This window comes from Durio zibethinus, chromosome 2, assembly GCF_047325235.1.
Source record: "Durio zibethinus cultivar Kanyao isolate XHJ-2024 chromosome 2, ASM4732523v1, whole genome shotgun sequence".
Lineage (NCBI taxonomy): Eukaryota > Viridiplantae > Streptophyta > Magnoliopsida > Malvales > Malvaceae > Durio > Durio zibethinus.
In genome coordinates, this window is record NC_143163.1 from 3,625,353 (window position 1) to 3,644,254 (window position 18,902).

General features: G+C 35.6%; 2 protein-coding genes across 5 annotated transcripts; one reads left to right on the top strand and one right to left on the bottom strand.

The window, feature by feature from the left end:
- The first annotated feature begins 1,415 nt into the window (after window positions 1-1,415).
- LOC111308884 (uncharacterized) lies at window positions 1,416-8,071 on the top strand. 3 transcript variants are annotated; one of them, XR_016329165.1, is made up of 11 exons: window positions 1,416-1,796; window positions 2,757-2,881; window positions 3,176-3,620; window positions 3,738-3,853; window positions 4,122-4,905; window positions 5,148-5,603; window positions 5,821-6,009; window positions 6,091-6,318; window positions 6,451-6,862; window positions 6,947-7,130; window positions 7,419-8,071. XR_016329165.1 is itself a non-coding variant. In XM_022907555.2 (11 exons), the coding sequence occupies exons 1-11, from the start codon at window positions 1,617-1,619 to the stop codon at window positions 7,900-7,902; spliced, it is 3,534 nt and encodes a 1,177-aa protein (XP_022763290.2). In that variant the 5' UTR covers window positions 1,416-1,616; the 3' UTR covers window positions 7,903-8,071. The 3 variants fall into 3 exon arrangements, 2 of the variants coding, with proteins under 2 accessions (XP_022763290.2, XP_022763291.2); XM_022907555.2 differs by having other exon boundaries at window positions 6,451-6,793; XM_022907556.2 differs by having other exon boundaries at window positions 6,451-6,787.
- Window positions 8,072-8,294: 223 nt separating this feature from the next.
- LOC111308883 (ATP-dependent DNA helicase Q-like 4A) lies at window positions 8,295-18,441 on the bottom strand. Of its 2 annotated transcripts, none has more exons than XM_089746370.1 (26): window positions 18,354-18,441; window positions 17,919-18,018; window positions 17,660-17,833; window positions 17,156-17,213; window positions 16,522-16,947; window positions 15,954-16,127; window positions 15,734-15,864; window positions 15,078-15,441; window positions 14,864-14,995; window positions 14,432-14,518; window positions 14,194-14,321; window positions 13,014-13,134; window positions 12,778-12,929; window positions 12,572-12,707; window positions 11,710-11,833; window positions 11,568-11,638; window positions 11,413-11,481; window positions 11,076-11,189; window positions 10,827-10,985; window positions 10,607-10,687; window positions 10,360-10,521; window positions 10,178-10,233; window positions 9,485-9,617; window positions 9,288-9,382; window positions 9,014-9,091; window positions 8,295-8,897 (listed from the first exon to the last, which is right to left on the bottom strand). In XM_089746370.1, exons 2-26 carry the CDS (start codon window positions 17,945-17,947, stop codon window positions 8,501-8,503), a joined length of 3,651 nt encoding a protein of 1,216 aa, XP_089602496.1. In that variant the 5' UTR covers window positions 17,948-18,018; window positions 18,354-18,441; the 3' UTR covers window positions 8,295-8,500. The 2 variants fall into 2 exon arrangements, with proteins under 2 accessions (XP_089602496.1, XP_089602501.1); XM_089746375.1 differs by having other exon boundaries at window positions 17,919-18,047.
- Between the last annotated feature and the right edge of the window lie 461 nt (window positions 18,442-18,902).

An 18,902-nucleotide genomic window follows, 5' to 3' on the forward strand; every position in this document is an offset into this window, starting at 1 on the left:
TACTTTCAAAATATTCAATTTAGAGATCTAATATGAACCAAAATAAATATTTTTTTTATTACCAGACAAATAGTATAGGACTTTATTTTCTTATCAATTAAACTGATTTTTTGAATTATATAAATGAATATGATTAATTGAGTTCATAAAAATCGAATATTTCACTTATAATATTTTTAAAAAATTTATTACTAAATTTGTTTAATAAACTATATATAAATATAACAAATTTTTTTTGCTAAAACCTGCTAGATCTTTTGTTTTTTTAAAAAAGTAGCCTTCTTTCTAAATTTCTATTTATTTATATATGTGTAATATAATTATATTTAAAATAAAAATTAATGGGAGAGGTTATCTTATATTTAAAGTAAGAATAAATTATTAATTTACAATGAAATTAAAATTTTTTAAACTTATAAATAGTTTATTAATAAAAAATCATAAAACTTCAAATATAAATATTTTACATTTAAATCTTTAATTTTAACCATTTACGTTATTTTTTTTGAAATATAAGATTATAAATAAAGATATGATGTAAATGTAATTATATATCTTCCAATCCTTATTACTTTAAGCATTTTTTTATTCAAAAGTGCTTTATTGATGACAATAATTATGTTAGCGCAAGTGGTCTACATTGGTCAGCCTTGCAGGGCCATTTTTCTTTACTTGGTTGCATTCCTCCTGAAAACGTGTCTTTATGCTTTTCCTTCCCTCTTGGGTTGACAACTCAAAGTTGTATTCTTAAAGGTGAAAACCTAATGATTTAATTATTTTTATTTTAATCATAGCTTAAAGATATTCAACTTTCTTTTCGATACCCAAAGGAAATTATTAAAATATGAAATGGACCTACTAATTTCTTAGATATAATTCAACATCTAATTTGATAAGAAGACCCAAATCCAAAATCCCATCATGATTTACGTTTTATGATTGATTTTTTTTTAGTTATAATCGAAGTTTTAAAGTGAAAATTTTTAATTTTAAAATTGATTTTAATATCATTGAATTATAATTTATTAATCAATTAATTATTAAAAAATCAGACTAAAAATCTTAATTAATTTTTATACTATATAATTTATAAAAAAAAAAATTTCGGTTGTGGTACTTTCTTTACCTTCATCTGACAAAAGAGAATAAAAAGGGCAATAACGTCATTTTGAGTAGGAAGAGGGGCAATATCAGGTAAAACAGAATAGAGTGCCGTTGGGCTGTATCTGACATGGCAAAGAGCCGGATAATCAGGATAAGTAAAGTCCATGTTACACAATCACACACATTATCAACACGCTTTATTTTGACAAAAACATTTCCCAAAAAAAAAAAAAAAAAAAAAAACAAAGTCTAAAGCCAGCCCAAAGCGGAACTCTCTCTCCCTTAAAAGCTTGGAAAACAAGAACAACTACAACAACAAGAAGAAAAAGAAAAAAAAAAAAGCAAGACTCATTTCTTTCCAACTCTTTTTCGCTCAATTATTTACAAATAATAAGAAATTTGTGGTGATCGAAAATATTTTTGATCAGTTTGGAATTTACGGATCATCTTGATTGCGGTATTGTACGGATACGTTTTCATTTTCTTGTATAAATTTGGTGTGTATATAATTGATGATGATGGAGACGCCGGAAAGTGGGAGAGGCGTCGCGTTGGAATTTCCGGCGAGTGAGACGCCATCATTTTCGCGTGTGCCTAGTAGGATTCGGAAGAGGCTTCTCGCCGAGTGCAAGACTCCTTCTACTGTTGAAGAAATCGAAGCAAAGCTTCGACACGCTGATCTTCGTAGACAGGTAGCTTATAGTTTCACGTTTCTTTTAATTTTTTGTTTTTAAAGCAAGGTTTCGGTTCTAATAGATTTTTTAAAATCCTCCTATTTTGTTTGGTTGGTGAGAAATTAAGAGAAATCAACAGTAACGGAGAGAATATTTGTTGAGATTTTAGTTTCTAAATAATTTTTTTACGAGTTACTTAGGTTATTAAGATACTGTTACAACTGAAATTACTGTTTGGTTCAGTCGAGTGAAGTCCTGAATTTTTGTTTAAACAAAAAAAAAAAAAAAATCAAATTAACAGAGTTGGAAGGATGAAGAAATTTTCTTATCTTGAAAATGTTTAAATGTTCAATTTCAAAAATTGATTACCTAAAACTCGAGAAGAGACAGACTCCATGGCTCCACCAAACTCAGTGATTTAGATTAGCTCGTGAATTTTTTAATAAAAAGCAAATTAACCAAAATTTAATTTTGCTCTTAAACTTTGGCCCATTTTTTTCCCAATTTTCATTTTTTATTTTAGTTTTTGTTGATTTTAACATCTGGTAAATATAAAGTTTATGATTCTATTTGTAATGTCATGATCATATTTACATGAAACTAAAATTAAAATTAAAGGATTTTAGAATAAGAAAAGTCTTCCATTCATAAAATCTTTGTTTTGAAGGTTGTTTCTTTGTGTGTTAGGTAAAAGGGTGGGGTGGGGTGGGTGTTCCTGCTTGAATTAATTTTGCACTTTTAGGTACTTCAGTTCACGTGAAAAACTTTCTCTTGCAAAGCTTAATTTTCCATGTTCGTTTTTGAATCATTTGCTCTTCATATTTCAGTGTACTTGCTTTCCTTGCCAGCCAAACGCAGTTGATGTTCCATTATGCAGGAATTCAATCAAAATGTGTGGCAAATGACAATTTAACTAGAACTTTTTTTTAAATGCACTTCTCTTCACCTTTTTTTTTTTATGTTGTTGTTTGATTGTAGCAATTCTATGAAAGTGTGTCAAGCAAGGCAAGATCAAAGCCAAGAAGCCCCTCCAGATCCTCATCAAATGAGGAAGACCTCGGTCAGCGCCTTGAAGCAAGGCTCCAAGCTGCTGAGCAGAAAAGGTAAGGTCAAGTCTAGTATCATACTGCCTCTGACGGTTTAATTACTTGTTTTATTCCTCTTTACACTTTGATAACGTCTTTCTGCTATACATTCAATGCCTGCTGTGTTCATTGTTTTGTTGTTTCCAGAAGTTCTCTGTGTGATATATTTGTGCTGCTGTCATGTTCTTTTCTTTTATATGGATTTTGACAGTTGGAAATTATTCTAGTACACCTTTTCAAGGGATATAGCAAATTCTAATTTTGCTTTGATGTTATAGTAACTTGAAAGCTTACTAGCTGGTCAATCAACAGGTTGAGCATTTTGGCAAAGGCTCAGTTGCGCCTAGCCAAGTTAGATGAGTTGCGGCAAGCAGCTAAAACTGGGGTAGAAATGCGTTTTGAGAAGGAGCGTGAGAAGCTTGGCACAAAAGTTGAATCGCGGTTTCAGCAGGCAGAGGCAAATAGAATGCTTATCCTTAAGGCTTACAGCCAGCGAAGAGCAACCCTAAATGAGAGATCATCCCAATCATTGTTACGAAGGATGGCTAGAGAAAGTAAATATAAGGAGCGCGTGCGTGCTGCTATTCATCAAAAGCGTGTGGCTGCAGAGAAAAATCGGCTGGGACTGCTGGAAGCAGAGAAGAAGAAAGCCCGTGCTAGATTTTTGCAAGTTCGACGAGTGGCTAAGTCCGTCTCTTATCAACGTGAGGTCGAGAGAAGGAGAATGAGAGACCAGTTGGAAGACAGACTGCAAAGGGTATGCATGTTTTATAAATTTCTATAGTATGATCTTCCTCAAGTGCAAATGGTTTTTTTTTTTTAAAATATTTTATTGTATGTGTTATGTTTTTCTTATTATTTTCTTGATAAATAGGCAAAGAGACAAAGAGCAGAGTACTTGAGGCAGAGAGGAAGACATCATAAATCTGTTCGAGTGGCTTGTGCAAGGATGCACAAGCAAGCTGATCTGCTTTCTAGAAAATTAGCAAGGTATAAGACCAGCATTTCCTATTTGATTATTTCATCCTTGTGTTTGCTTCATGGATGACATGCCCTAACTTAGTACTATTTATCATCTATTGATGTGATCTTCAGAGGGTTTTTCAAAAGACATCTTTGTGATGGTGGAGAAAAATATTTTTAGGATATGATTACATATCCCTTTTTGCAACATAGTTTTCAACTATAGTTTTTGGGTGAATACCTAAGAGGACGAAACCACAAATGTTCTAGTATCTAATACTTTTTTATCATTCAGGTGCTGGAGGCGGTTCCTTAGGCAGAGAAAAACTACTTTAGACTTGGCAAAAGCCTTTGATTCCTTGAACATCAATGAGAATTCTGTTAAGTCAATGCCATTTGAACAACTTGCTCTTCTGATTCAATCAGTTACAACCCTTCAAACTGTGAAAACTTTTCTGGATCGAATTGAGAGCCGTGTTAAGGCCTCTAGGGTAGTCAGTGTTACTGATCATCTATCCAGTTTGGATAACATTGATCATCTTCTCAAAAGAGTTGCTACTCCTAAGAGAAGGACCACTCCCAGGACTTCTATGAGAAGCAGAGAGGCGAAGAGAGTTGCCTCTATGAAGGAAGCTGCCAAAAGTCTTGCTAAATTATCAAGGTATCCCGTTAGAATAGTTCTTTCTGCATACATGATATTGGGTCATCCTGAGGCAGTTCTTAGTGGTCAGGGAGAGCGAGAGATTGCTTTGGCCAAGTCTGCAGAAGCAGTTGTTCGAGAGTTTGAGTTGTTGATCAAGATTATTTTAGAGGGCCCCATACAGAGTTCTGATGAAGAATCTGACTGTGCATTGCCTAAACGTTTGACCTTTAGGTCACAGCTTGCAGCATTTGACAAAGCATGGTGCTCCTACCTGAATTGCTTTGTGGTGTGGAAGGTTAAGGATGCTCAGTCATTGGAGGAGGACTTGGTAAGAGCAGCGTGCCAGCTCGAGCTCTCTATGATTCAAAAGTGCAAGTTGACACCAGAAGGAGATAATACTGCTCTTACTCATGATATGAAGGCTATTAAAAGACAGGTCTCACTCTTGGTCTATTACATGATAGAACTATCAGTGAAAATCACTTCAGTTCACAAATACGCTTGATCTGTTTGACTACAATCCATAAAAGTGTTCACAGCTTAATGATGCAAAAGTTCACCAAACTTTTTAAATATAAACTAATTTTTGTTGGTTCGAAGTTTAAGATATAATCAAAGTCACTATCTTGGTCTACATTATGCCGTAGAGGATCCTCATTTAATTTTCTTATAATGCAGGTTATAGAAGATCAAAGACTTTTAAGGGAGAAAGTGCAACATTTGAGTGGAGATGCTGGGATTGAACGGATGGAATGCGCACTATCTGAAACACGGGCTAAATTTTTTCAAGCAAAGGAAAGTGGGAGCCCAATGGGATCACCAATTACACCCTTCCTATCTCCAAACACATATGGTTCCCCTATTTCTCCTACTGCTAGAACAGATAATAGAAGTGATCTGACTCAGATGCCAAACCGTGTTGTCCGCTCTCTGTTTAAGGAAGATTCCACGTCCCCATCCAAAAATTCTGGTCCCTCTGTTCCTAGTGGCAGCCATTCAAATACTCAGTTGGGTTCTTCTATTGAAAACCAGCTGCTAACTGGAAATGAATTGATTGTTAATGAATTTCTTCATGAGCAGCATGGATTTGTTGATAGCTTCAGTGTCACTGATGAAGATCAAAACAGCATAAAGGTTTGTGTGTTTTTTTTATTATTTTGGCTATCCGTGGTAGAAGAACCAAAGACTCAGGATCATCTTTAAGATTTTTGGCATTGTTGTAGGCTTACATAATTGTTATGATAGGTTTGATGTGATTTGAATATGCAAGGATAGGAAATTGCCTAAGAAATTGATCAATGTCTTGGCTTCCATGCTCAATATTATATGGTAATATCTTTATGTTTTGCAGGCAAAGATAAGAGAAACAATGGAGAAGGCTTTCTGGGATGGGATCATGGAATCCATGAGACAGGATAAGCCTAATTATGACCGTGTTATTGAGCTTGTGAGGGAAGTTAGGGATGAAATTTGTGAGATGGCTCCTCAGAGTTGGAGGGAAGAAATAACTGATGCTATTGATCTGGAAATTCTCTCCCAGGTAGTAGCACACCTTTACCATTTCCATATTATTATTCTCATATAATAATTTTAATCTTTTTAGTTTTTCCCCTTTTTGAAGGTGCTGAAGTCAGGCAACCTGGACATTGATTATCTTGGAAGGATTCTGGGGTTTGCATTGATTACTTTGCAGAAGCTCTCCGCTTCAGCCAATGATGATGAGATGAAGGCTGCTAACCAGAGGTCGCTGGAAGAGTTAGCTAAGATATGCGAAGCCAGAGAGAATCCAAATCATTCTCCTGCCCTTGCTATGATTAAGGGGTTGCGCTTTGTTCTAGAGCAGATTCAGGTGTTTTTTAATGTTCATTTTTTTCCTCTTGATAGAATGGATTCTTCCTGTATCACTTGTTCTAAAGGCGTTGATTGGGAAAGAGGTTGTTCTTTCTTTCTATGGTAGTGTTAAAATGCATTTTCTTGACAGGATCTTAAGCGAGAGATAAGCAAAGCTCGTATAAGGATGATGGAGCCATTGTTAAAGGGACCTGCTGGTTTGGATTACCTTAGGAAAGCTTTTGCTAACTGTAATGGGTCTCCTTCTGATGCTTACACTCGTCTACCACTGACGATGCGGTGGCTTTCTTCTGTATGGAACTGCAAAGATCAAGAGTGGGAAGAGCACGAAAATTCTCTGTCAACTTTGAAGGCACAGGATGGTTCATCTCAGGGGCTGCATACTACCATCACCCTTAAAACTGGTGGAAGCTATAATTCAGCAAATGCAAGCCCAATGACGTTTGTCAACCCTAATGCTTCGAATGGTACAGGTTTGGATGTGCAACTTAAATTATTTGAAGGGAAGCTTATTTCTGAAGATTTAAACTTCTAGAGATAATGTATCCTCTGAAATCAAAAGCTAATATGCTTAGAGATACGCAGTCATATTTAACATACTCATGATTTTTATGTTCTTTGGTCAGGTCATCAACAACCGGAATGCAAGGGAGAGAGAGTTGATGTACTGGTGAGGCTCGGTTTACTGAAGTTAGTAAGTGGAGTTTCTGGTCTAACACCAGATGCTGTGCCCGAAACCTTCATGCTTAACCTCTCTAGATTGAGGGGTGTTCAGGCTGAGATTCAAAAAATCATTGTAATATCCACGAGGTATTTGTTAGTTGTCTATCCTTCTTATATGCCCCCCTCCATGGCTTCTTCCCCTCCCCCTTTCTCTCTTTTCTTTCTCTGAGGGTAAACAACAGTGTTGTTATTTGCTTGCGATGTCTTTGAAGTAGTGCCTTTTTCGTGTCATTTTAAAAAAAAATGATAACTTTCAAAGTCTCAAGTCTCAACCATTGCTTTGGACGATGTTTCTTGCAAAAATCATATGTTGGTACCAGTCTGTTCCAGTTCTTGAGCGAACAAAGGATCTAATATCTGATTATTCACATGCAGCGTTCTTATTTGTCGGCAAGTCCTCTTGAGTGAGCAATTAATAGCTAGCTCTACTGACATGGAAAGCATAATATCAAATTGCAACGAACGACTCTTGGAGCTCTTAGACCGTGTCGAAGATGTAGGAATTGAAGGGATTGTTGAAATAATCAGTGGGTTCTCAAGAGATGGTGACAATGTAACAGATGACGAGAAGCTTCAAATGAGAAAAGTTATAATGGCCAGGATGCTAGCAAAGAGCCTGCAAGCTGGGGATGCAGTGTTTGAGAAGGTGTCCCGTGCTGTTTATTTGGCTTTTAGAGGGATTGTGCTTGGGGGGAGTGGTAACCACGGTAGAAAGTTGGCGGAAATTGCCCTCCGGCAAGTCGGAGCTGGTTCCCTGACCAAACGGGTGGTAAAAGCCGCGGAGGTCTTGGTGGTAGCAGCCACAGTTTCTGTCAGCGTCCACGGGCCATGGTATGTAACCTTGATCGGTAACATGTGATTGGATTGGTAGATTTGTGAAAAAAAATAAGAAAATAATGCACACCTGTAAATAATGCGTGTAAAAAAAGCCTGCATTTAACGGACTCTTGTAGATGGCACCTATCGTATGTTCTAAATAATAGAACATGTTAACAGTGTTTAGGTTAATGAAAATGGGTGTGTTTCGACTTTTCTTTCTATTTAGTAGGAAAGCCGAATGCAAGACGATCAGACGTCAAATCGAGAGTCAATAATTTAAAAATTAAATAAATATAAATAATAAAACTAGTTCTTTTTCTAAGCCGAGTCTAGCTCGAATGCATATCTCTGAAGTCCAAATTTGGGCCTAAAGCCCAGCATGACGGATATCCCCACGGATAGGTGGAGGCATGCTGGTAAGGTACGAAGTTCATGTATCAACATCCATCAATGTCCTATACCATTATAAAGCCATTGATACAACATTCTTTTAGTACAAGAAAATATGTCACGATAGCTTAGAAAAGCAATGGCTCTCAAAATCATTTCCTGATTTGAAAGAGGAAGTTTCCTGAAAAATTACTGTATAAAACATTCCTCTTTTAGCAAATTTAAAACACCCAAAATTTCTACCCCATTCACGTTGCTGACCATGAGGGTAGCACCCTTCCCAGACCGTTCATATCGACGATGCAATTTGATTCCGCATCGTAGTCGTAATCATGAAAGCCCAAGTCATGGTCAGCAGGGCATTGGTTATTGTTATAATCTTGATCTTTTGAAGAATAAGCCTCACCATCTTTGTCCTGCCTTTTCAATGTCCTTTTCTTGGATCGACCAGTGCTTCTGGAGAAGTCATCGTCATCATCATCGTCTTCTGCTTTGGCGTTTAGAGCACCATTTGCGTCTCTTCTTCTCTTAGCTGAGTCAGTACTGTCATTGCTGCTACTACAGTTTTTGCCTGTTTTGTAGTGTTCCTTGATGGTAGCTTCAATCGTTTCCAACAATCGGTCTCCGTACTTACTTATTTTAGCCCTAAATTTAGTTTAAAAAGTTTTGTTGATTTAATCAATCATTTATATACAAATCTGAACCAAAAAAAAAAAAGAAAAAAAGCTATTTCAACTATCTAATTGAATTTCAGAACTTACTTCCCAATGCCATTGATCTCGAGGAGTTCTTCCTTTGTTCTTGGAACTCTTTTGCTAATGTGCTGCAGAGTAGCATTTCTAGGCGAAGGAAAAATTGAAAAAAAAAAAAAAGAAGCTTATTAGGACAGAAGTATATGCGAACAGATTTGAAGCAGTAAAGGCAGCGTATAACTTGAATTTCAAAAGATTTTTTCTCCCCTGCTCCATTTTCGCCTGGACAAAATGGTGTGAAACGGGAATTTAAATGCTGAGTGGCAGAATATCGAGAGCTCACCCAAATATGTGGTATGCCATGACCCCCTCACCAGCTTCTTTAACAAGAATTGTTCGAAGCAGTCGCAAAGCAGAATACAGTTTTGCAGAGAGATTCTGTTGTAAACATAACCAAGTTAGATCTAAAATCCATAATCATGTTTGGCAGATAAGATTCATATGGAAGATATCAAGATGCATAGAAATACAGAAATATACCAAGTCGACTTTGGACTGAGATTGAGCTGGAGTATCAACTCTTGGAGGACTTGGCTTCCCGGATGTCAATGAGCCTTTTGCTGGAGTCACTTCTGATTTGCTCAGTTTCGTTGCTTTTACAGAGCTAGGGAATCTACATAGTATACCATATGTTAGGAAGAGCATTGCAATATCCATGCAACTTGAGCAACAAAAGTTAATACCAACAAGCTCGATGAAATGATTAGGCGCAGAAGGTTTAAATTGCTTTGTGCATAGCAATGGATCACTTTCTAGTTACAAGAATTCCCACAAACGTAATGATTACATACATTGTTGCCACTATTATAAACCGTAAATCATATTAATCAGAAAAGAATCAAGTCAAGGTATTTCTGTGTATTGTGGGACAACAGCACATAAATTGATAGAAGAGTTTAGAATCAATTCATGCTTTAACAGCTACTCATGCTATCTTGTGACCCAAAAAATCTTATTCTGATTTCTGCAGTAATGAGAAGCACAAAAGGTGGAATAAGCAATAGTGAAAAGCAGATGTATAAATGAAAATTTTGCGGGTTGATGAGGTCCAGAGGTATTAATCATAACTGGGATTAAATCTTTAGTGCGTCATTACAATTATAGAAATTACTTTATTCTAGTAACTACAAGTTATGATAACTTAAAAACAAGAACAGCAAAAGAACCCAGAACCTTATTATTATGGTCTGCCCACTAAAGCTGAGATTTTGAACCTTGGATTCATTCACCTGGAAACAAATCAAAGTAGCAATTGTGAAAGCATGAGTATTCAACAGAGTGGAGAAATATTTTGCTCCTTTTTAAAAGAACCAATTTGGCAAAGTGAGCATTAAGAGGTAGACATTTAGGGATACCTTCAGCACAGATGACACAGATCCATAAATATCACTCTTCTTAACATCTTCCACAAGGAACTCCTCCACAACAAGATGGCGTAATATGCAGGAAGCTTCACCCTTGGCTAGATGTTTTCCCGCACCATGCAGACTCAAAGTCTCATGTCTATGTTTCTTGACCTAGTTTTTTCATTACCCCCAAAAAAATTGCATTCAGAGAAGGTAATAGAACAAACAAGAAGCAAACTATGAGTATTGGACTTACAAATTGGCTTAAGGAACCTCTGTAGACTTCTAAAATATGAGATGATGAAAACTGCTGGCCTGTTAATTTTACTAGTTCAACCTAGCAAAAGATGTTATAGATTCTATTAAAACAATGCAAGGAGTGATAAAAGCAAATTGAAATTATAGATTCATACCAATTCCAAATAAAGAGAATGAAAAAAAAAAGCAACAGAAAGAAATGTAAAATGCTTCCTAACCAGTTGTTTTGCTATATTTGTGACATCCTTATCAACAATACTTTTAATCTTGCAACAATTATCACACGTTTTTTTGCAGTGTGCAGAATCAAATTTTTCTCCAAAATGCAGAAGCTGTAAAAGTCGTCGGCAATCAACATCATTTTCGCAATAACTGATCTGAAACATTAAGATCGTAACTTAGATGATGATGATGATGATAATAATAATAATATCAAGGGAAAATATATGAGGAGTTTATATCAATACCATGCGCAGGAGATTTTCAGTATTTGTTTCCAATATCCTCCCTGACGTATTGAAGCGACTATATCCAGTCACTTGCTCTGCAACTCCTTGACTAATCATATGCTTGACTCGTATCTTCAGAAGAATTAATATTTAAAAGTAAATAGCCAAGAAAGAAATATCATTACTAGTTTACTTGACTCATCCAAGACTTAGCATGGGAAAATAGATAGACTAAATAAGATATCGCCAGTCACTATAAAAATGTTCAGCATAACCAGAAGGTGAATAAACATCTTAATGAATACTGATTTAACAAAAATCACAAATATGCATTACATAAACTGAAGCAACTTACATAGTCACTGTAACTATAATACAATAGGCAAGATGAGCGCTGACCATCTCGACCAGCACGACCACACTCCTATAACATGGCAAAAACACATTAAGCAAGCAGAACAGAAAATGGCAAAAAATATGTATATTCAAACTTAGCAATTCAATGATTACCTGATGGTAACCTTCAATTGATTTTGGAAGAGAATGATGAATGACAAAGCGAACATCTGGTTTGTTGATACCTGAAAGAAAAGTGTTAATGCATGGTTGTTTTCTTTTAATCAAGGAAGCAACCAGCAAAAATGAATGATACCCATTCCAAATGCCACTGTGGCACAAATTATGTTGATTTCATCTTTGCTCCACTGCTTCTGAATAAAGGCACGTTGTGCTGGATCCATATTTCCATGGTAAAATGCTGCCTTATGTCCATATTCCTGGACGTGGAATGCACCATAATAGGCATGAATGATCTAGATGGGAATGGATAATTGATTTCTTATAAAATCTTATTCTTTTGCTTATCAGATTCACTCAGGTTCTGAAGTTTAAGGTCTTAGACAACTAGATCATTCTACCTGTCTACTTAATCATGCATATCCAAGTTAAAACCGCAAAATCTTCTTGCTAGCATAATGGTTTGAGACATTAGCATTGCGATAGGAAAAACATCGAGCTCTTAAATTTACTACAATATTTTCTTCAGTAATTGGACATGCATATTACAACTTTTAATGTGACATAATGGAAGAGTTGCAGATAAAAGGCATAAATACAACTTCAATCTTTATCTGTGTTTGAACTAGTTTCCTCAACCTGAAAACAGAAATTGTTTACAATCTTTTCCATTTCATTATATTCTTTTGTGATGAAAAAGTTTCACAAATTATTTACCAATAAAATGAAAAAAGCAATAAATAAAATTTCAAGAAGATCAACAGCAAACGTGTTAAGCTATTAACGTGCTTTCTTGTATCTATAGAATTAAATGCCTTCCAACTAATTTATTGTAGTGCGCCACTAAGGCTTAACTCAAGTCGAAAGGGTGAGGTGGGGTTTAGGTAGAGTTCCTAGGTTTGAGCCTTGGTGCTCTCTTTAGCACCAACAAAATTATCATAGTGAATTTTTAAAGTGTGTCTCCAACAAGGAAAAGGTGATAAACCAGAAAGACAAACCTGCAACTTCTCGGCAACTTTTTCGCAGTCCATTCTTGAAAGACAATAAATAATTCCACATTCATCAAAATGATTTTCTTTAATGAACTTGTCAATGTCATCCACACACTTCTTGGTTTTGGGGATGACAGAATACCTGTGATCTTAAAATCAGTGACGATTTGACCTATACATTTAGTGACAGCTCCATCTTATTCAACACTTACCAGAGATTAGGGCGATTGAAACTTTGTCTGAATATAATGCAGTTAATGAGACCAAGAGCTTGCACAACATCTTCTTTTACACTGGCTGTTGCAGTTGCAGTTAGAGCTAAAACTGGAGTCTTTGGAAACTTCTGTTTCAAGATACCAAGGCCCTGGACAGTTTATAGACCAGCTTAATGTCAAACAAAAGCTATAAGACCATGGGCAACAGTATGGAAAATTCCAAAGCTTACAACCTGATAATCTGGTCTAAAGTCATGCCCCCACTGACTCACACAGTGAGCTTCATCAATAACAATCCTTGCAAGCAAGTCACGTGTATTTAGACTGTCCAAGTGCCGCAACAGGACATCACTCCTGTAATCAAGATAGAGGTTATAAGAGCAACCAAGCTTACATTAAAAACAAGTGTATGCTGCTGATTATTCCTATATGTGTTAATACACTTAGGAATAATATTACAATAGTAGTTAAAATTTCCCATCAAATGGACATTAACAAGCCCTCAAGGAAGGTTGTAAAGGGGGGAATTTCTAAAATTGCAGAGAGAGGGAGTTTAATGGTTGAGAAATAATAGGAAAGATGAATAGAAGAAAAGGGATATTCTAGGCTTTTAAAAAGAACCAAGCAGAAGGTTTAAAAGGTTGAGTAACAATATTTTGGCTGTTGAAGCTACCTTAAAAGAATTTCCTTGTTGATAACCCTCATATTAGGTTCTCTGAAAAACTTTGGTTTTAAACAACCAACCTATACTAAATTTGGCACCTTTAGTATAGTAAAAGTTAGCACCTTTACAGTAAAAAGAATCAAAAGCTTTGTTTGCAAAAAGGATAAAAATGCACTAAATAAAATAACAATAGAATGTAATCATTTTCTATTCTAGTTAGTCTTTAGTGAATCAACTGTTTCTTTTCTTTATTGTTTTTTTCTTTAGCAATCCAACTGTTTCTTTAAGTAATTCAGAAAAGGAAAACCTGGACTCTAAATGTGGCTCAGTTATTTTTTACAACAATAATAAACAGCATAAAAAGCATTTGAAATGATACTGAAGAAGGTGCAGAGAGAATCAGATTGGAAGCAACTTCCACCCATTTCAAGCTAAGGGCCTATTCTGAACTGACTAAAACTTTGAGTCAATGGACATGCAAAATCAGTCTCCTCGGTAACTTCCTAGTAAGGTTTGCCTTAACAGAGATAGCATCGGAAATGAAAAGAATAATTCTTAAGCTGCCCTTGTCATCTAGAATTAATGTGTGAGCTGATATGCTCTACATGAGATATTAATAATATACCTTTTGATTTTATGTCAACTCTCTTATTTCAAAGTAATACTCGTATGCAATGCAGCCAAAGTAATTACTGCAGATATAAGCGAACACCATATTGAATAATATAATAGATATAAATGACACTCACTTAGCCACTTTCTCTGGTGTAACATATAACAACTTGTATTTACAATAATCAGAAGTAAGTTCTCTGAGAATCTCCTGTTGTTCACTCCAATCCATATTGGCACTCAAGTAAGCAGCCGGTATATTTGCCTAACATGAAACCAAAAGGGATAAAGAAAGTACATTTCATCATGGAGGCAGCTGATCAGCTATCCAGATAAAAAAATAAACTATAAGAACACAGGTACAGAACACATTACCTGCAATAAATGCATTATTTGATCTTGGATGAGTGACACAAGGGGAGAAATCACCAATGTTATTCCTGGACAGATAAGAGCAGGCAGCTGAAATAGAAGAACAGACAACATGCTTAAAGTCCTGCTTTATGGGGCATCCTGCTGGCATCAACAAAAGACAACTCTAGAAAACTTATCTGTTGTTACTAATAAGCTAACCAGAATCAAAGCCTATGAAGAACAAAATAAAAGTATAGTCCATATCACAGTATATCATTCTCCAGAAGATGCTGTATGACATCAAAGATTTGGCTGTCCAAAAGTGAACCAGCAGAGACAAAGCATGTCCACACAACTAAAATGGCATCAGATTATAACAGAAGTGATTGGGAGAGGCAAGCAAACTAAAGAGAAGTACCAGAAGATAAGAAGGTCTTGAGAAAACCTCTTTACCTGATATGTCAGGCTCTTTCCCCCTCCTGTAGGCATAAGAACAAAAACATCATACCCACTCATTGTAGCATTAATAACCTCTCTTTGGTTGGGGCGAAATGAGTGGTTCCCAAACACCTTCTTGTTATTTGCCTAAAGAGAAAGCTGACAATAAATATTAGAAAAGATCATGTGTACGGACTATGGAAACTTGTTAACAATTAAGACCAAGCACCTCCAGCTTTTTAGTCCATGGGAAATCTCTACTACTCCACTTTTGGTCATTTGAGCCTTCAATATAATTTACTTCAATAATCTTTGGAATGTATGATTCTCTTTCCATAGGACCTGATGCAACACTGAAACTATTTACAGAAGAGAAAGAAACTGACGATGAATTCCATTTCTCATACCCATTTGGTTCATTATGCAAATGAACCTGGGCATCAAATTGATTTGCGTCAAGGTTGAATGATACTGTTTGTGGTGTTCTATATAGAAAGGTGCGATTTGCTGTTGACGCTGAAAAATGTGACTTTTGCCTTTCCACATCAGAGATATATCTTTCAAGCTGTTTAATTTGCTTATTCAGCTGCAACCTGACCGTTAACATAAATACATTAATCAGAGAACAAATATAGCAGTTGTTGGCTCTTCTCTCTTTGAAAAAGGACCTTAATGTTACAAAATACAAACAATGAAATAATGAAGACCATATTGTCCATCATCATCTATCAACATTATCCCCATAATTCTTAATTTAGCAGCTTTCATTATCTCTTCTTTTTCCATGAATTTCATTCTTCAACATATTGCCTTAAAATAGGCCTAATTTCACTAAAATCCCTTCAAATGAAGGTTAGAAAACTAATAACAAATATAAGGACAAACCTATCCTGGCGAAGCTTCTCTATCTGCTCTGGACTCAGGCTGGTAGCATTGTCAAGCAATTCATTTGACACAGCAATTAATATGTCTTTCATGTCCTGCACATGACTTGCAGCTTCTGGGCAGAGTCCTAGCTGCATTAATTTCCAGAATAAGGAATATCAAACTTTAAGAAAATTGAGATGGCATCGGAGTAGAAAAAAAATGCAGATGAGATGCATGCCTTACACCCATGACTACACTTTGAGGATAATTCAGGAGGCAAACAAGCTTCTTCTTGTCCTGCAAAGGCATTTTTATCCAAACTTGGAGTAATGGGTGGGAACTTAGTAACTGAAGGTTGAGGTGTGCAAGTTGATTGATAGTGTTCTGAGACGATCTGGTCCACATCAATATCCTGAAACCCAATGTCAATAAATGATAGATAAATGAACTGAGATTAAAAATGATGTATAAACGACCAGAAAGTAAAACTCAAGTTGGACAAAATCCTGGGACCTTATTAATAGTTCAAAAATGGACAAATAAATGCAAAAAACAAGCATAGCTAATAACTTCAGAATAGCATTAGAAAGGAGAAATTGCACACTGGTTAAAGCAATCAATAGAAGGCATTGATACAGTAAAATATGCCCAATCAATTTAACAGCTCCACTCAAATGACAGCAAATTCAAGTTAAAACGCACTTGGAGACTGGTGAGCGAGTTAAATGGTACTAAATCCATTTATGTCAACATAACCAATTTTCAAGTGGAATACCACCACTGCAGAAAAAGGTAACGCATATTACCTTGAGTAAGTCATCATCGTCAATTTCATTAGCCAAAACCTCTACAGACTGCTCCAATAGGCCAGCATGGACAGTATGATTCCTTAATGATCCACCTAAAACTTTAGAATTAACATGGTTGAACACTGATTCTTTAATCTCACTGTGCCCTTGTAGATTATTTCCACCTTCCACAGTATTGGCATTACTTGATGGAAAAAAACTGGCCATGGACCTTCCCAATCCGTTGATCTTTCCATCTGTCTCATTGTTGTTTGGATGCACATGCACATGTTCAGACCACTTCATGTCTGATGAGTCTGCTATGGTAGATCTTCCTCTCCAATTATGAGAAATCTCATCATTTGAATTCTTAACTGGAGCAGTTGTTCCTGGTCTTAAGTATGTCCTGGAAGATGTTGGAAGACTAGAAAGAATCTGCCAAGCCTGGCCAATATTTCCATAAAAGGTACAAGAAATCAGAACAAACTTAATAAACATCCATGCAATGGAGGTCTAGGAATGCAGAATCTAAGTCTAACATATGAAGGACATTTTGTTGGAATTAAGAAGAATAAGCAACTTAAAAAGCCAATATATGCCCTGAAAACCACCTACAGTGAATACACTTGTTAATCCTTTCAATCAAGTTTACCTTTTCAACCTGAGTATGTTGAAATTTTTGAGAATTCTGAATCTGGCAGACCGTTAACCTTAAAGACATGAGAAAGGTTTGTTAGAATTATCAGTAAATTGGTCAATGGAATGAAATTAAGAAAAGTGTTCCTTGGATGATTTGAATTATGTCATATAACGCAATCAACAAATCTTACAAAGAAATCACATAATAGCATAATTTTTTTATTAAAAGCTAACATCACGACATTATTATTTTCTGACATAAAACTGCAACTACCAGAAAACCTGGTGTCCAACTGATAACCAATCTTAAGGCTTTATAATTCTTCTTTCTTAGAGAATCTTTACAAAGAGGATTCTCACAGTAGTAACCATACAGCCAATTTGCTTTATTCAATGCTTAAGTGCACTAATTCCAAACCAATAAAGCATAATTCATACTACAAGGAAATCTTTAAGGGAGAAATAGTTGGTAAGTGCCACTCAAAGAAAAACATCAAAGTATATAACAGTAACATACCGTGCACCCATTGTTCCTCGAGTACAAGGTTTTTGCGTTTCTAAGGAGAAAAGGAAATTCGTACACAGAAACTTCTTTTGGCATGAAAATTTATCATGTGCATCAACATGCTGCAACCAATTGACTTTAGGAAGTTTGTCATCATGTTTGTAACCTTCACCAGAATTGTTTTGGCTTCATATAAACAACTATGAATAATTAGCCAACCAAGATAAGCAAAAATAGATTATCACAATAGGTAGAACAAAGAAGGTCATACTATTGCATCATATGTTTTTCCCTGGCCATTGACTAACATAGATCCTGATTTGTTGATGAAAGTTCCATTGCACTAAAACTTCACCATTAAATTAAACAACCTGCTAAAGGAAAAACTTACTCAAGCGAACTTGAAGAGACAAAAGGACATACATTAGATTTTATAACAAACAAAATGCAACGAAAATCTAAGTTTGATATTTCAATAAATAAATCCAGAAATTTTAATAATAATTAATTAAAAAACAAGAACAAGGAGGTAAACAAGTTGCGCCTCATTTCAATTGCGGGGAAAAATCCAAACAACGCCCCTATTAAAGAGCTACACAGCCTAAAAGGGCTTGAAAAAAAACTACTACATAGTGAGAGTGAAGAAAGAAATAAAACCCTAGATTCGAATTAATCGAGAGAGAATTGAATCGAAGAATGAACTGACCTTTTTCGATTGATCTGAACTCGGATTGTTTAGGGTTTAATCGGAGAGAGAAATGTGGACACCAAAATACGTGTTCGCAAATTGCAAGAAAGGGAGGAAGAGAGAGAGAGAGGCGCTTTTAAAATCCAGAGCGGTATGGAGTGGCGGGAAATTTTTGGCCCGTTCGTCAAGACGAAATTAGTACCCGTGTTTATTATAACCGGATCCGTTTGACCCGGGAAATTAACCCGATGAACCGTTGGATGTTGTGAATGCTTTTTGAAATCGAACGGGTTGAAGTTAACACCATGGAAATAAGCGGCCGTGATTAACAGACTTCTTTGGACCCCATAACTTTTTGGCCGCATTAAGGTCGGCCCAAGTAATAGCACTATAAAAAAAAAAAGTACGAATACATAAAAATAATAACGCATAAAACATTGTAATGAATAACAAAAATAATAATACATGCAAAAATTAGTAACACATAAAAAATAATAATATTTAAAAAAAATAATCAAACCTAACAAAAATATATATTTGTTATATATTCTTAATAAAATAATAATA

What these genes read in the sequence shown, in the direction of transcription:
- LOC111308884 (XM_022907555.2), top strand. Translation starts at nt 1,617, where the DNA reads ATGATGATGGAGACGCCGGAAAGTGGGAGAGGCGTCGCGTTGGAATTT. An exon ending in CTTTCTAGAAAATTAGCAAG is followed by an intron (nt 3,854 to 4,121) that starts GTATAAGACCAG and finishes TTTATCATTCAG; the next exon opens with GTGCTGGAGGCGGTTCCTTA. An exon ending in ATCATTGTAATATCCACGAG is followed by an intron (nt 7,131 to 7,418) that starts GTATTTGTTAGT and finishes ATTCACATGCAG; the next exon opens with CGTTCTTATTTGTCGGCAAG.
- LOC111308883 (XM_089746370.1), bottom strand. Translation starts at nt 17,947, where the DNA reads ATGGCCAGGGAAAAACATATGATGCAATA. An exon ending in ACTTTAGACCAGATTATCAG is followed by an intron (nt 12,930 to 13,013) that starts GTTGTAAGCTTT and finishes TAAACTGTCCAG; the next exon opens with GGCCTTGGTATCTTGAAACA. An exon ending in CTGTGTCATCTGTGCTGAAG is followed by an intron (nt 10,234 to 10,359) that starts GTATCCCTAAAT and finishes ATTTGTTTCCAG; the next exon opens with GTGAATGAATCCAAGGTTCA.